The 16,649-nt window shown below is 39.9% G+C and overlaps 1 protein-coding gene across 2 annotated transcripts in view; it reads right to left on the bottom strand.

Moving 5' to 3' along the window:
* The window catches only part of TSHR (thyroid stimulating hormone receptor), a 155,335-nt gene that overhangs the window by 62,183 nt on the left and 76,503 nt on the right, over positions 1–16,649 (bottom strand). For both annotated transcript variants that reach the window (XM_065940784.1, XM_065940785.1), the window contains exons 2-3: positions 9,748–9,819; positions 3,850–3,924 (exon numbers count right to left, since the gene is read on the bottom strand). In XM_065940784.1, coding sequence (XP_065796856.1) covers positions 3,850–3,924; positions 9,748–9,819 — 147 coding nt within the window. The remainder of the gene's footprint in view (positions 1–3,849; positions 3,925–9,747; positions 9,820–16,649) is intronic.

Raw genomic sequence — 16,649 nt, 5'->3', positions numbered from 1 at the left:
AACATTATGCTCAGTATGCAGTGTTTTCACAAGATAGCAGATTAATAATCTAGCATTAGGCTAGGTTCATTTAACCATATATCTAGGGCTTCCCTGGTGGCTCAGTGGTAAAGAATCTGCCTGTCAATGCAGAAGATGTGGGTTTGATTCCTGGATCAGGAAGATCCCCTGGAGAAAAAATGGCAACCCACTCCAGTATTCTTGCCTGGGAAATCTTCTGGACAGAGGAGCCTGGTTGCATGGGGTTGTAAGAGTCGGAAACTACCACCAACCATATGTCTAGATTCTGGGTTTTTATTTTCTTGTTTTTCTGAGAAATATTTGTTAATTCTCACTAAGAGCCAAAACAGAGAAGTTGACATTATGGCAGGTACTTAGTACACAGTCCAAACCCAAAGAACAAAGGAAACTGCAAGGTGAGAGAAGGGAGTTCTTAGGTTGTGGGGGAGAGCAACCAAAGAGGGGGAAAGGAAGGCTTAAACCCTCCTATGAAGGAACTTTTTCCAACTACTGATATTCTTCCATTGTCCTATCCCCGCTCCCCACCTTGATTATTCACTAAGCATTGATTACCAGCATTTGGCTGTGATCCTCAGCCTTAGAGATATTTACCCACACCCTAAACATCTCCAGTCCATGAATGAAAAGCAGACCAAGCTGGGAAAGAATTGAGGGCAACAATAAAGTCGAGTTGGCATTTCACTTGCAGAGTTAGATGAGGCCAAGGGTAATAGGAAAGCTTCAGACTCTCACTCTGCATGGAGGCTGAGCTAAAGAAACTTCGGAGAAGCTGCTCCAGTCAGCAGGGCTGGATGAAAGAAATTTAAATACAGTAAGAGTCCCTTGAACAGCAAGGAGATCCAACCAGTCCATCCTAAAGGAAATCAACCCTGAATATTCACTGGAAGGACAGATGCTGAAGCTGAAGCTCCAATACTTTGTCCACCTGATGTGAAGAGTTGACTCATTGGAAAAGACCCTGATGCTGGGAAAGATTGAGGCGGGAGGAGAAGGGGACGACAGAGGATGACATGGTTGGATGGCATCACTGACTCAATGGACATGAGTTTAAGTAAGTTCCGGGTGATGGTGAAGGACAGGGAGGCCTGGCATGCTGCAGTCCATGGGGTCGCAAAGAGTAGGGCATGCCTTAGTGACTGAACAATATGTAAGATTGTGTTGTTTAAAACAAGAGACTGAATGAGAATATTGGCCAAAAACCTAGTTCTTAGCCAGTCCCAGATCCTTATCAACTTTGACTTAAATTTGATATTCAGGGTTTTTTGTTTGTTTGTTTTTGTAGTCTGCTTTTAAGTGGCAGTGGGTTTGGAAAAAATTGAAGGCAAGCCTCTCTGACTAAATTTGCTCTCTCTAGTTAGTAGAGTGTGGAGAGATTCATTAGAATTAATTACTGGACATTATCAGGGCAACTTTACTGTGTGCTTTGAGAGGTATTAGGAAGTAGTAACTACTTTAAAAACAAGATGTGAATATATTGGCAGAGCCAGAATTTTGTTAAATACTTTAAAGGCTGTACTCTACTGATGCAAAAATGGGGACTAAGAATTAGGTAAATTAATTTCAAAGTAACATTTTGTGATAAGCATTTATTAATATTTCCCTAGCCCTAAGATACTGCCTAAACCTCTGGTCACTTTCCCAACCCCTCAGCTGTTGTTTACAATTCAGAAAATACTTCGAGAAGAAAACGATCGAGTGCTATGTTGGGGATCTCCTTCTCTCCCCTTAAGTTCTTGCTCCCTTCATAACATTCAAATCCCTTTAAACAGACTTTTTTTCTAGTTCCTCTAGTTGTTTTCAGACTGATGGTTGATCTAATAATGTTGCTAGCCTAACATAGCTGGAGATGACTTTCTGGGCCTCAATATTCTTTTTTCCCCCAGATTGCATTTTTGTTTATTTATATTTATTGGGATATAGCTGCTTTGCAATGTCGTGTTAGTTTCTGCTACAGAAGACAGTGGATCGGCTCCGTGCATACATACACCCCCTCCCTCTTGGACGCCTTCCCACCCTCCACATCCCACCCCTCCAGGTCAACACAGAGCACCGGGCTGAGCTCCCTGGGAAGCTTCCCACTAGCCGTGTTACGCAGCCATACGAAGGAACGAAGCTGAGCCTCAGAGTTCTCTAAGAAAGCAGACTGTCGTGTGCAGGGGAAGAATATTTGTGGCAGATACTTATGATGTAAGATTCTGGCCCTCTTCCTTAGTAACTGTGTGACCTAGGATAACGTGTTCAGCTTCTCTACATTTATGTTTTTCTTAAGTAAATGATACAAATGATAATCTCTACTTCACAGGGTTTTTGAAGGTTAAAAAAATCCATAAATGTTCAGCATAATGTCTAGAATATTATTTATAGATGATAAGTATTTTTGTTCTTCATGAAGAAAAAAGTTAATATTTCATAATACAGGGCTGCTTAAAAGAATATAATGTGATTATGTATATACAACTTTTTATAGCTTGTAAGGTGCCACAGAAATAAAAACAGCGTGTGAAGTGTATTGCTTGATGTCGTGTGGCAGTGTGTGTGCATGCTCAGTCGCTCAGTCCTGTCCGACTCTTTTGCGACCCCATGGACTGTAGCCCGCCAGGGTCCTCGTCCATGGAGTTTTCCAGGCAAGAATACTGGAGTGGGTTGTCATTTCCTCCTTCAGGGGATCTTCCTGAGCCAGGGATCCAACCTGAGTCTCCTGCACTGGCAGGCAGGTTCCTTACCACTGAACCCCCTGGAAAACCCTTTGTGTGGTAGGCACTGTGCTCAATGCTTACGTGCATCATGTCATTCAATATTCATAATAAGCGTGTTAACTTGGAACTCTTATTCCCATTATTTTACAAATGAGGAAACTGAGGTTGAGAAACATCACATGACTTTTCTAAGGTTAGAAATGAGATTGCTGATTCCTCACCACTATGTCACCAGGGAGCATCAAGCTTAGATAATGACAGGCAAAGAAACCAGGGTTTTAACCCAGCTCTGACCAACTCAAAACCTAGAGTTCTTCACTCCTGTTTTAATCTCACAGGGCTACATTTCTCTTTCCTAATTGAGGGGGGGGATGTTAGTTTTCCAGAAACTTGCACAAGTCCTGGAATCTAGTAGGTAGCCAGTAAATATTTAGACTTACTGATATCCATGCAAATAAAATCTACAACACAGCAGTAACAGAAATGACAATTCAAGAAGAGGACTTCTGCCATGGAAGTGAAAATTAGGATGAATTAACATAAACTGAGAGTGAAAACAAGTTAAGAATTTAATCATTAACAGAAATTCTGATCCATGTTCTAGAAACCAGCTCTTATGTTCTAGAAACCAGCTCTTATATCTGGATCCCCAAAATTATCAATCAAAAAAGGGCTGTGGATGGATGTAGCTCCTCAGTTTAATGAAATCTTTTGTGTCTTAGCAAAGACCTCTATGGAGAGAAACACTTGAGAATTGCTAGTGGAATCTTTTGAGGTTTTACTTAACAGCTGATGCCTCCTTGAAAAAGATCCTGATACTGGGAAAGATTGAAGACAGGAAGAGAAGGGGGTGACAAAGGATAAGATGGTTAGATGTCATCACTGACTCAATGGACATGAGTTTGAACAAACTTCGGGAGATGGTAAAGGACAGGGAAGCCTGGCGTGCTGCAGTCCATGGGGTTGCAAAGAGTTGGACATGACTTAGTGACTAAACAACAACAATTTGGATTTTCAGAGACAAATGCCTGGTGTGTAGAAATACAAAGTTCCTAACTAAAAAAATAAAAAGACAACCAAAAAAAAAAAGTGGCTGCAGCCTGGATTTAGCTGCACTTTCCATGGTACTTACATGTGAGTCACTTTACTTAAATTGTAGAAGGAATGTGATTCCAGTTGCTGCAGAGTTGCATCTATTGACAAGTAGCTGAACGTCACAAAAATAAAAGACAAAATAGAAAGTTAGTAAGGTCGTGAACTGTAAACATACCATTAATTCTGATGTAACTACTTTTTCAGGGGCATCCCAGGTCATGAAACATGTATAACTCTCATGATTTCGCCCTAATTATGTTAAAAGTAGTTACGACTACTTTTTTTAGATCCTGTTTTATCTGAAAGTTTCCCAGTTCATTGGTCTTACTCATTTTTCAGGTTTCATTGAACCAATACTTCCTTTAGAAGCTTTCCCGAAATTTCCTGATTAGGTCAAATTTCTCATAGGATAGCCTCATGGCACCACGAACTTCTACTTCCACTAATTATCACAGTGAAATTTTGCAAGGGCTTGGGTGATATTTGATTTATGTTGTCTCATTAGACAGCCAGTTCTCGGAAATGGAGAACTGAGTCTGTTTCTGATGGACACAGAACGTTGAGTACCTTTCATATTGCTTGTCTTGTAGTAGACTTCCAACAAATATGTAATTAAGTGAATGAATGAGTAAATGAATGAATAGGCGAGTTGCTCAAAATAGCAGAAAGTGAAAGATGGCAGAATAGAATACACAAATGAATAAGAAGCATCTTTAATGGAGTACCTAACGCATGAGAGTAGATATAGTTTCAAAGATGAAGAGAAAGCCACCATTCTCTATTGGAGCATTCCATGCAGTGGTGGCTGTATACTCTCTCAAGACTTTGCTTTTTTATTTTTATGAGGCTGAAAACTCAAGGTTTGTTTTGAACTTTGTAAATGAAAGGCAATACAAATAAAGTTCTAAGTACTTAAAAAAAAAGAAACATAAATACAACTCATGAAGAATACAGAAGGGATGATGTTTCAAATAGTCTCCTTAAATTCCATTCTGTAATAAGAATGACTAATGCAGCCAAATTCAAGGACTGCGTGTTCCTGAGAGGTATTTCTATGACATCTGGGGAAATTAATGATTAATAGACGGTGTCCACCTGTATGCGGAGCCGAGTTTCTCGACCTTGGTCACACAACTGAACTATCTGGGAGGCTTTTGAAACATGTCTTAAGACTCAGTCCAGAATAATTAATTCAGTTATAAGGGATGGTCAAACACTTTTATTTTTAAAAAGCTTCCCAGATGACTTAAGGTGTGTGTGTGTGTGCTCAGTTGTGTATGAATCTCTACGACACTATGGACTGTGGCCCAACAGGCTCCTCTGTCCATGGGATTCTCCAGGCAAGAACACTGGGGTGGGGTGCCATGCCCTCCTCCAGGAGATCTTTCCTACCTAGGGATCGAACCCACGTCTCCTGCATCTCCTGCATTGGCAGGCAGTTTCTTTACCACTGTGCCGCCTGGGAAGCCCCTCTAAGGTGCAATGCAAGGTTAAAAGTCCCTGGCGTATAGTTTGAGTTGAATCTGCCAGTAAAATGTTTTCATTAATGCAATGCTTGTAAGAGGAGTGCTGACCGCTCCACCTGCGTTTCTATCACTGGTGTTGTATTCTAAGAGTCCTGTACTTTCTGTTTCAAATTATCTACTCTCCAACCAGTAATCTTTTGATTTGTTGGGTCTCCCAAGCCATTGCCACTTGTGGATAACATTACATAAATTATTTTGATCCAAATATCACATCTCTAACAGAGAGGAAACCATTGAGGATGTCGAAAAGAATTTATTGTGTAGACATTATGGGGATTTAAGGTGGGTGAAGCTGAGCAGTCTGAGGGACAAGGTTAGTTATGAAGGTGGCAAGCTTGTTTTCCTCACTTTGCATCCTATCCATTGCTCCAGTATTTCTCCTGAATTTCTTAGTTTAGGAGGGGCAAAGCTTTCTTAAGGTTTTAGTCATTCAGCATGTGTCATAATAAATGAAGTTCCAATTTCTCCAACTGAATGATACCTCCGTAGAGGGCTGTCATAGCTTCATTGCAAAGACAACACATAAGAACCATTTATTCAGTGGGATAAAAGCAATGATTCCCTATTGCTTATCCTATTTTTATAATCAGGAAAAATCAGATCCCACTTCTTCCTCAAATTTCTTCTTAGCATGTAAGTTGTATGTAATCACTAGGGTAACCATATCATCTATCATCCAAAATAGGGTATTTTTGTGAATTAAAACAGGGTACTGTTAATAATTATGTCAGAATAATAGGTGGGAAAGTGTGCTGTCCCAGACAAACCTCCCTGCTGATCTCTGTCCTCTCCCGAGATGAGACAGCTTCCTATTTTGTGCTCTATGCTTAGTTGCTCAGTCATGTCTGACTCTTGCCATCCCATAGACCGTAGTCTGCCAGGCTCCTCTGTTCATGGGATTTTTTATGTATGTGCGTATGCTTTCATTCAATAAATATATATTGAACATTTACTTTATACGTTAGTAAATGGGCATTGACCAATCAGACCTGCTCCTGAGCTTCCAGGAACTCACAGTAGTGAGAGATACAGACTGGTAAAAGGGATTAACATGTGGAGTGATAAATTCTCTGATGGGATAAATTCTCTGATGGGAATCTGGACTAGAGAATCTCAGCACAGACTCTTTGGAGGAATCTTCCTCACATCTGCCTGGACATCCTGAACATCTCAGTTAACTTTCCTTCTTTTATTGTCCATCATTTTATTTTAAACCTTCTCAAATTTCTAACCCCACCCATTCTACCCTCAGTATTAGTAGATAATCTTTTTTAATAATTTGTAGAAAAGATTGAAACCTTGAGATGAGAAATTCCAGAATTCCCCTCCAAGAAGCCTATTAATTTACCTGCCTCTGCCCCACCTCATACCACTACTTTCTTGTTGCAGTACCAAAGAGGCCCATCTTCCTGCAGGTCAGCCCCTCTATTGGATGCCATTTCCTCCTGCCTCCCTAAAGGACCTTATACTGTTAAAATTGTTCTTTCTTCAGTTTTTTTAGCCTCTCCTTCTCTCTGATACCTTTCCCTGGTCCACGTTACATCTACCTGTTTACGACTCTCAAGTTTCAATCTCTACCCAAATCTCTCCCCAGTGCCTCGACATACCCGGGATTTCCATATCTCCTTAGTCTACCTTGATACCCAAATCCCCTCCTGAACTAATATATTTGTTTATTATGTTTTTGATTCCTGAATTAGTATATTCATTCATTATGTTTTTGCTTCCTGAATTAATATATTTACTTATTATGCTTTTGCTTCTTTGTCTATTTCTTTTCATTTGAATGTAAACTTCACAGGTGCACGGTTCATTGTCCATTTGTTCCCTGAGGCATCCCAGTCACTTAGACCAGCAATTGATACATACCAGGGAATGAATAAATATTTCTTGAATGAACTGATGAAAACTGATATCCTGATGCCTACTAGATATAGCTGCTTGCTGCCTCCAAGGCACCTCCAATGCCCTGTGCCCCAGATTGAATTCCTAACGTATCCCCTGCCCCTCCATCGCAGATGCACAGAAAACTTCTCTGCCTTGGCACACGTGCTTGTCAACCACACAGAGGTCCTAGTCAGAAACAGCAGTGAAATTCTCCATCTCCCTCCACCTCCAAGTCAACCAACTGTTGTTCTCTTCTCCCTTATTTTTGAAACCTGGCCACTTTTTTTTTAATTACTGCTCAAGCCACCCCTGTTCAGCCTGTCATCCCCATTCCGTTTGCCGCCCGTCTCCCGGGGCACTGAGTCAGCCTCCTCACTAGCTTCCTGCCTCCAGTTTCCACCACTTCCACCCATTTTCCACAGCGCAGACAGGGCATGTTTCTAAAGCATCTGATCTGTCACTTCCCTGCATATAGTCAACCTGTGGCCTAGTCCTTAGGGGAGATTTCAAACTCCTTCAAAAGATTCACGAAGCCCTGTCCTCACTGACCTCCCAGTTTTACTCTTCTCTACTGTCCCACTTTGACACTAAGCGCCAGCTTCCACAAGCTTATTTTTCATTTCATTGACAGCCAGTTTTTCTTCTGCTTTAACTTATCTTTCCCTCATCTGTTTTTGTTTCTTTCCCCAGACAATGTAGATTGCAAATTAAGCACCATTTCCTCCAGGAAGCCTACCCTGACCACACCCCCTGTCCAGGTAACAGACTTCTCACATGAGTTCCTAGGTCGCCCTAGAACTGACTCCATCATGGCACTTATCACTCTCTTAGGAAGGAAACTGGAGGTTCCATGAGTGTCGTCAACTACTGTATGTGACACATCTAGCAAAGTGCCAGGCACAAACTTGGGCTCTAATTATTCATTGAATGAATGAATGAATATAGCCAAGTAGAGACGCTAAGGGCTTCCCTGGTAGCTCAGCTGGTAAAGAATCTGCCTGCAATGCAGGAGATTCTGGTTCAATTGCTGGGTTGGGAAGATCTGCAGGAGAAGGGATAGTCTACCCACTTCAATATTCTTGGGCTTCCCTTGTGGCTCAGATGGTAAAAAAAAAAATCCATGTGTCAATGTAGACTCACCAATTTTAACAACTGTACCAGCCTGGTGGGGGAGGCTGATACTGTGGGAGAGTGCGCGGCAGGGGGCAGAGAGAATACGGCAACTTTCCTACCTTCCCCTCAGTTTTGGTGTGAACTTAAAACTGCTCTAAAGTGTATTTAAACAAGGAAAGAAAGAAAGAAATCTATAGTATAGCCCTGAACTGTAGGAACAAGTCAGAGCTAGAGATGGTCCTTTAAGAATTAGGTGTGTTAGGTAACAGTGAGGCCAAAAGCAAGAGAGTTGTTCATTCAAGGGGCAGAGGTCACAGAGGAATTAGGACAAAATAAACAAAGAACTGGTATGTAAGGATCTGAATGAAATAGGAAGCCAGGAAAAGAGACAGGGGGAGTAGTCAGGGTAAGATATTAAAAAGAGGGAGGGAACAACAGCATGGAAACCAAAGACAAGAATTTGAAAGAAAGGAAGGGCTGGTAGGAAAACAAAACAAAACAAAAAAACCTGCAGAGATGTTCAGCTGGGGTGGTTTCTCAATGTCATTACTACCGACGTTCTGGTCTAGATCATGCTTGGTTGTGTGTGTGGGGGTATCCTACACCTTATGGGATGTTGAGCAGACCCTTCAACTCAGCCCTTACATACTGGTAGCACCCTTCTCTCCAGCTGTGACAATTTAAAACCTCAACTGCCCCTGAAATGACTCACGAGACAATAAGTGCTCATGAACTGACTAATTTCAGCCAGAGACCACACAGGCTACTCCTGGTGGCACTGCTGTTAGTCTGCTGGGATTATCTGTGCTGCTTGTCAGAATCAATGAATGAAAATAAAAACCTGGCTCATTTCATACACAGACACACTCGTCAGTGCAACATGGAAACTCTCTTTCTCCTCACTCTTGAGTGTACAGCAGTTTGGTTTTCTATGATTAAGAATTATTTTTAGTTCTTTTTTAAAGTGAGAAGTCTGAAATCATTGACTACATTTATGAGAAAATGTTAACATTTGTATTAGTGGTGAAAAGAGAATCAAGAATTGGTAATGAGGATAGATAGATTAGATACACACACACACACACATATTTGTTTATAGGAAAGATTTCTGGCTAATGTTTTGCCATGTATCAAAATATATTGACATACACTAAGAATCAGTAAATTCTTAAGACCGAAGGTACTTAAATTTACTTTAGGTTTAAAAAAATCTTTTAGGGATTAGGGGGTGGAGATGCAGCAAAATCAAATAAACACCTCGTACATAAACTTCATGTATACTGAAAATGTAAACATCATTGCCTTATGTAAGTGGAATATTTAACAGGTGTGTTTCTTGATAGAACCCTGTTAGAAAACTACATGTCACAATTGCAAACATCTTTTTATATTAGAAAAATGTGACTTACATCCTGGAGATATTGGGCAGATTTGAAAACGCATGACTGGGAATGGTTTTCAGATGAGTCTCTATAAACTTCCTATAAAAAAAGTCACACAGAGTTCAAATCATTAGATTTTTCTAGTAACCCACCCTAATTATACAGAACACGTTAGTAGAAGCATGACAGTCATTACAATATATATTTTATCATACACCATCAATAAAAATAATACTCAATGAAAAACAAACAATTTTCCCCCGAACAAAACAAGAATTAAGAGTGAGATTCAAATGCAGAAACAAATCTTCAAACATTGCTTTTGAATTTGCAGTAAACTGGTATGCCTTGTATGTCATATTAACAGAAGGGCAACATAATATATTCATAAATTTATTAGGACTACTGAATTCTTTGTCAATAAAAATATCTTGAAATGCCACCAGAGCATTATTAAGATTGTACTAAGAGGATTTAAAATAGTCGTATGATTATAACCTTTTTGCCCAACCAAAGGTTTATTCAATCATTACCTTGATCTTATCATGAACTTGCTGCAATTTGGAAATAACATGGATCCTCCATTGTTTACTCCCTTTTTTTGTTGTGGGGCTTCCCTGGTAGCTCAGCTGGTAAAGAATCCGCCTGCAGTGCAGGAAACCCCAGTTCAATTCCTGGGTCAGGAAGATCCCCTGGAGAAGGGATAGGCTACCCACTCTGGTATTCCTGAGTTTCCCTTGTGACTCAGCTGGTAAAGAATCCGCCAGCAATGCGGGAGACCTGGGTTTGATCCCTGGGTTAGGAAGATCCCCTGGAGAAGGGAAAGGCTACCCACTCCAGTATTCTGGCCTGGAGAATTCCATAGACTGTATAGGGCAGTCTGTGGGGTCACAAAGAGTCAGACACGACTGAACGACTTTCGCTTCACTTTTTCTTTGTTATAGCAACCACTTGAATAGAATTCTATATGGAAAAAGATATACCTACTGTCCTAAATCACTTTCCAAAAAGCCAATGCCTCACCATGTCTATCATCTTCTTCATGGGTTTCTTTTTGTCATTTACATGTTGGCAATTATATATTGTCCATTAACTAGCTTTTTAAAAGCTATTAGACTGAAATTGTGTATTTTTCCTCCTAGGCTGCAGGATGATTTCTCAATCCTTAATTTATTTTATCTCTGTACTCTTTGAGCTACTAACTTTTGCAGTGATTAAAATGTGTTTAGAAATTCTGGTGTCTGGTTCTGTCTGACTGGAGCCTGGAAGTCCCCTACCTCCCTCCTAACAATAAATAAAAAGCTAGACAGACAGAAAAATCGATCTCTTCCTAGATCTGTGGGGGAGGGGAAGATAGGACAAATGACAGTCCTCAGGACAGGAGAGACAGACAGGAGTCCCCACTTCTCAGAGCAGAGACTCATGAGCAAAAACTAAAGGGGGTTGGGGGGACCAGTGCCAGGGTACAGAATCAGGAAAACCCGAGCTGTGACTGACAAATTGCCAGCGTGCAGTGCACACAACTCTGAAAGCTGAAAGCTCCAGGACAACCTAGTTATAGGTAGACCTCCATCGTTTTGTGAGATTTGCCTCTAGGAGTTCCACCAAATATTAAGGAAAAAATCCCTTTGTGCTTTTGTCAGAGGAAGGGGAAAAGGAAGCATTTATAAATACAGTTTACCCCTGAACACTAAAGGGGATGGTTAGGGGCATCAACCGCTACACTTTAAAACATCCACGTATAACTTTATCACTGGCCTTCAGTATGTGTGTTTCTGCACCCGCAGATTCAACCAACCATTGCTGGATCATGTAGGATTGTCATATTTACTACAGAAGAAAACCCACGAATGAGTGGACCCAGTCAGTTCAAAGGCATGCTGTTCAAGAGTCAACTGTATATCAGAGCACTCTGTTCTTAACAAAGCCTGCCTCAGGGGAAGCTAGTTATCTACAGCCTGTAGAAGGGAAATACTCAACTCGAGCTCACTCTGGCTGATTCTGCCCTGCTGAGGGGGAGAGAAAGTACTGAGAAATGGGAAATTCATGGTCCAGAGGCACAGGCTTAGCAAAAGACCTAATCACAGGGCTACAGAACGCGTTCCCTCCCCTGACATCTCACCACCAGGTTACTGACCTATTTATAGCCATTCTTTTTATCCATATGTCCTGTCTGTCTATCAGGAAGTAAACCTATTACTTGCCTAATCAAATCCTCAGTCAGGCCAAATTAATTTCTAAAAGGACCTATTAACTTGGGGGCAGAGAGAGGTGATGTGAATAACAACAGTAGAATGTCAGCCTTTTGCAACATTGGTGATTGAGCATCAAGTGCAAAGTGTCTTCAAATGAGTCCAGAAATTCAGGGCCCATAAATTACCTGCACCCACTCACAGCTCTCCTAATTACACTCTCTTAACTGGATTGATTAAAAGCCTGTTGGTACAGATCCAAGATTCTAAAGTTAAAAAGAAATGAGAATAAAAGTCATTGCGACTAAAATCTCCTAGTCAAATTGGGCCATGCCTAAGGAAAACAAAAAGATAAGATACACACCTGTTGGGTATCACCTGAAGAGACCCAGTTTCTTGACCTCAAAAACAGTCTTACTTATAGAGCATGTCCTAAGGCATGGATCTTGAGGGCAGGCTTATCTAAGATTGCACATTCTGCTTGTAGGTCATATGGACCTAATTTGTAACTTTCATTGGCAAATATTCTGTCTCCAAAAGTAAAGAATCTATATTTAATTTAAAAAAATTTAAAAGCCCACCAGATGGACTTTGCTGGTGGTCCCGTAACTAACAGTCCATGTTCCCAATGCTGGGGACCTGGGTTCGATTCCTTGTCAGAGAACTAGATCCCATGTGTGGCAATTAAGAGCTCACATGTTGTAACTAAAGAATCCACATGTTGCAGCAAAGATTGAAGATCTCCCATGTGCCACAGCTAAGACTCTGCACAGGCAAATAAATAAATATTGAGAAAGAAAATTAGAGTAACAATGGTTCTAAGTTTAACTTGGAACAGAAATAGGATTTAGATGCAGTTTAAAAGCCTTTGGCTTAAAGGTTCAATTAATGTTTATGTTCTTACCTGATATATGAATTTCTGAAATCTGTAATACATGTTTCTGGGATTCTCTCTTTCTCTTTCACACATGTAAACACACACTTTAAGCCACAACTACTGAGTTCATTGCAGTTGATGGAGTTTGGAATATACTATCCCAAAACACATTGTGTTGGCATATTGAATATTTTAAGCTGGGGGAATGTGAGAAGCAGGGTGTAGGAAGGATTTTGTAACCCCTCTATTGCTTCACCCTCTGAAGCAAGTCATAAGACCCTCCTGTGAGAGGTGCCTTCCCAATGCCCAGAGATAAGCACAGTCTTACCGGGAAGATGGGGGATGCTGGGGGATTTGAATGAACAGACCTTGCAGGATTCCCATAGTTTACTAGTCTTAGCTCATGCCCCTCCATCCTATCACATTTTCCCACCACTCTTCATCAAACAGTGGAACGCTAGCCTATGATCACTCAGGTTTAATCACTTCTTCAAGTCTCCATTTCTTCATAAAGCTCCCATGCTGTGTAAAACTCATTTTAAACACACCTCTATGCTTTTCTCTTGTTACTCTGTCTTTGGTTACAAAGCCCTAGCTGAGAACCCAGAAGACTAGAAGGAAAATATTTTTTTTTCTTCACCTAAAGAGTAGAATATGCTTTAAAAGACAAAATTTTTGAAATGCTCACAAAACAAGATATTCTTCTTGGCCAAATTTCTCACCAAAGAAAGCCACTCATATGAATATAATTATAGGCATTATGTATCTCAGTGCAACTCTCTTACTAATGATACAATATGCATGGTGAAAGTGAAAGTAGCTCAGTCGTGTCCGACTCTTTGAGACCCCTGAACTATAGAATCCATGGAATTTTCTAGGCCAGAGCATTGGAATGGGTAGCCTTTCCCTTCTCCAGGGGATCTTCCCAACCCAGGGATTGAACCCAGGTTTCCCGCATTGCAGGCCGATTCTTAACCTGCTGAGCCACAAATCCTAAGCAATAAATCTTCACCTAAGATGAAAATGAATTATCTATTTATTGGATGAACTTAGCTAATAACATGATGATTATAATGCAGAAGGCTGGTTTCAATAATGTTAAATGAATTAGCAGAATGGTAGCTGATCGTATAAATTGTTGAATTTAATTTGCAGATTGTACATTTTACCTGGATATATTCATAATAGTGTGTATATGATCTGGAAAAATAAACTCATTAATGAGTTAATATATATATATATTTCCTTTAGGTATAAATTGTCTAGGTCTCCACTCTAAAATTCACCACATGTCTCCTTTTTCTTCCCCAGCTTTTAAAATGTTATTAGCCTGATTTGCACAAAATCATATAGTAAAAATTTTCTCTCAAAGCATCTATTTCTCTTATAATAAAGAGCAAAAATTATTGGCTAGGACATAACATCTAGCTAATTAAATACTGAAGATATCATATTTATTTACAGAGCCTTTGGTCCATTTTCCCCAATAGGTTTACTATGAACCTCCTGGAGAATAAGTTATTGTATTGATAATATGTGGATGCCTTACTGACCTCTAGCTCACCCCAGATGTGTGAACTTCAACCCTTAAGGAGGTTTGGTGGTGGTTTTGTTAGGGAGCTAACTAGAGTAACTGATACGTGTTTATCACCAACTTCTTTCTCTTTTTTGTCCCTTCACCTAAGGACATATAGCTGGATGTTCTTCCCATTGTCTGTATATTCAAAAGCAGAGCTTGATTCAAAGAATCTTGTGACACTGTGATATGACCCCTTTAAAAGCAGATGGGAGAGGAAAAAAGCAAATGATTGTATTTGGCCAAAATATTTTACTTTCAGAATACATTTTAAATATTTTGGGAGAGAAAAATACATATCTAAGAATATACTCTTTAGACAAAAACATTAGAAAAGCTTCAAGGTGTTACACTATTGTCCAAAGGATTAGCATCAAAATAGCATTTATTTTGCAAGAAAACACACCAGGTACTGAAGAGAGTCTGCTTTTCTTTTCTTTTTTTTTTCTTTTGATGTTTCAAAATAAGACAATGATTATTCTCTCTAAAATGAAAAAAACTCAGAAAGCTTACTTTATACAAATAGTATCCATATTTACTATTAATGACTAAGGTATCACATATAACTCTTCAGGGGGGAAAAAAGTTTACAGCTATAGTTTTGTACCCTAAAGGGAGTATGTACATTTAATAGTTAAACAGGTTGGCTTTAGCATATGGAAATTACAAGAAAGAATAAATATTTAAACTGATGATGTAATTTATTTTTCTAAGACTTATTTAACCAAGAATGATCAGTGAGAATGCGACTTGGCCAAACATTTCCTTTGTGCTTTACAAGATTTGTATTTCTCAAATATCTGCATTAGGAAGCTGTAATGCAGAAATAAAAATGCATGTGAAATGCCACTGATTGGCTTGCAGATTTTTTTTTTCTGAATTGGATTCAGTTTTAAGTACTTTTGCAGTAGTGGGCAATGGAGGAGGGAAATCTGGTTAATGCTACTAAAGAGAGCAGATAGTTCTCTATGTTCCTACAAGAACAGTTTGTACAATTAGATTTTTCACAGTAATCTTAAACGATAGTGGGCTCATTTCACTGAAATGTTATCGACATGTAAATTCAGTTAACATTCCAGCATCTTGTGTTTTACGTTTCTGGTAAAACACATACATACAGAGTTTGTGTGTAGGTGTGTACATGTGGGTGTGGGTTTTTAATAAATGTTTCACGTTTCCCACTACACCCCTTACTTGATAAAGAATGTGAAGTATGAGCAAATGAGCCAGACTGAGTCTTCTGAGTTGAGAATCCCTGCTGATCTTTGCCATGGCTGAGCTTGTGTGGTCCAGAAACACCAAACTTCCCACTTGGGTGTCACGTTTTTGGTCTCTTGGCAATCAGGCTGAGAATATTTTGTGACTCTGCATCAGGAGCTTGTTTGTTGAATATCATCATCTGCATTTTTTTTTTCCTTTTTTGGGGGTTATACCATGTGGCCTGTGGGATCTTAGTTCTCCAACACAGGGCTGAACCCTAGCCTAGAAAGTCAGAGTCCTAACCATTGGACTGCCAGGGAATTCCTTTGTCATCAATGGCTCTTTTTTATTTTCTTTAATTAAAAAATTTTTAGGAGAAAGAGTATCTTTTATTCAGAATTATATTAATTCTGTTTTTAACAGCTTTGTGGAGATGTAATTGACATATAAGGGCTTCCCAGGTGGCGCTTATTGTAAAGAACTCTTATTCCAACGCAGGAGACATAGGAGAGGTGGGTTCCATCCCTGGGTTGAGAAGATCCCCTGGAGGAGGGCAGAGCAACCCACTCCAGTGTTCTTGCCTGGAGAATCCCATGGACAGAGGAGCCTGGCGGGCTACAGTCCACGGGGTCACAAAGAGTCAGTCATGACTGTGGCAACTTAGCATGCATGCACGCACAACTGACATATGACAAAACTATATGCATCTAAGGTATATAGTTTGGTGAGTTTAGACATGTGCACCCATGCGGATTTCATGCACCCATGGAACCACAACAATAAAGGTAACAGATCTGTCACCTTTGAAAGTTTCCTGTGTCCCCCTTTCTTGATTGTTTTTTCTTTGTTACATGTTTGTGTTTATGCTAAGAACACCTAATATGTGATCAACCTGCTAAACAAACCTTTAGTTAGCAATACATTATTGTTAACCACAGGCACTATATTGTATAGTAGATCCTCTGAAAACTCATTTTTATTAAAATATCTGGACTTTCCTGGTGGTCCAGTGGTTATGAATCTGCTTTCCAATGCAGGAGATGAGGGTTCGATCCCTGATCAGGGAATTAAGATTCCACAATTG

This window comes from Muntiacus reevesi, chromosome 7 (genome assembly GCF_963930625.1).
Source record: "Muntiacus reevesi chromosome 7, mMunRee1.1, whole genome shotgun sequence".
NCBI lineage: Eukaryota > Metazoa > Chordata > Mammalia > Artiodactyla > Cervidae > Muntiacus > Muntiacus reevesi.
This window is presented reverse-complemented; position numbering and strand designations above follow the sequence as displayed.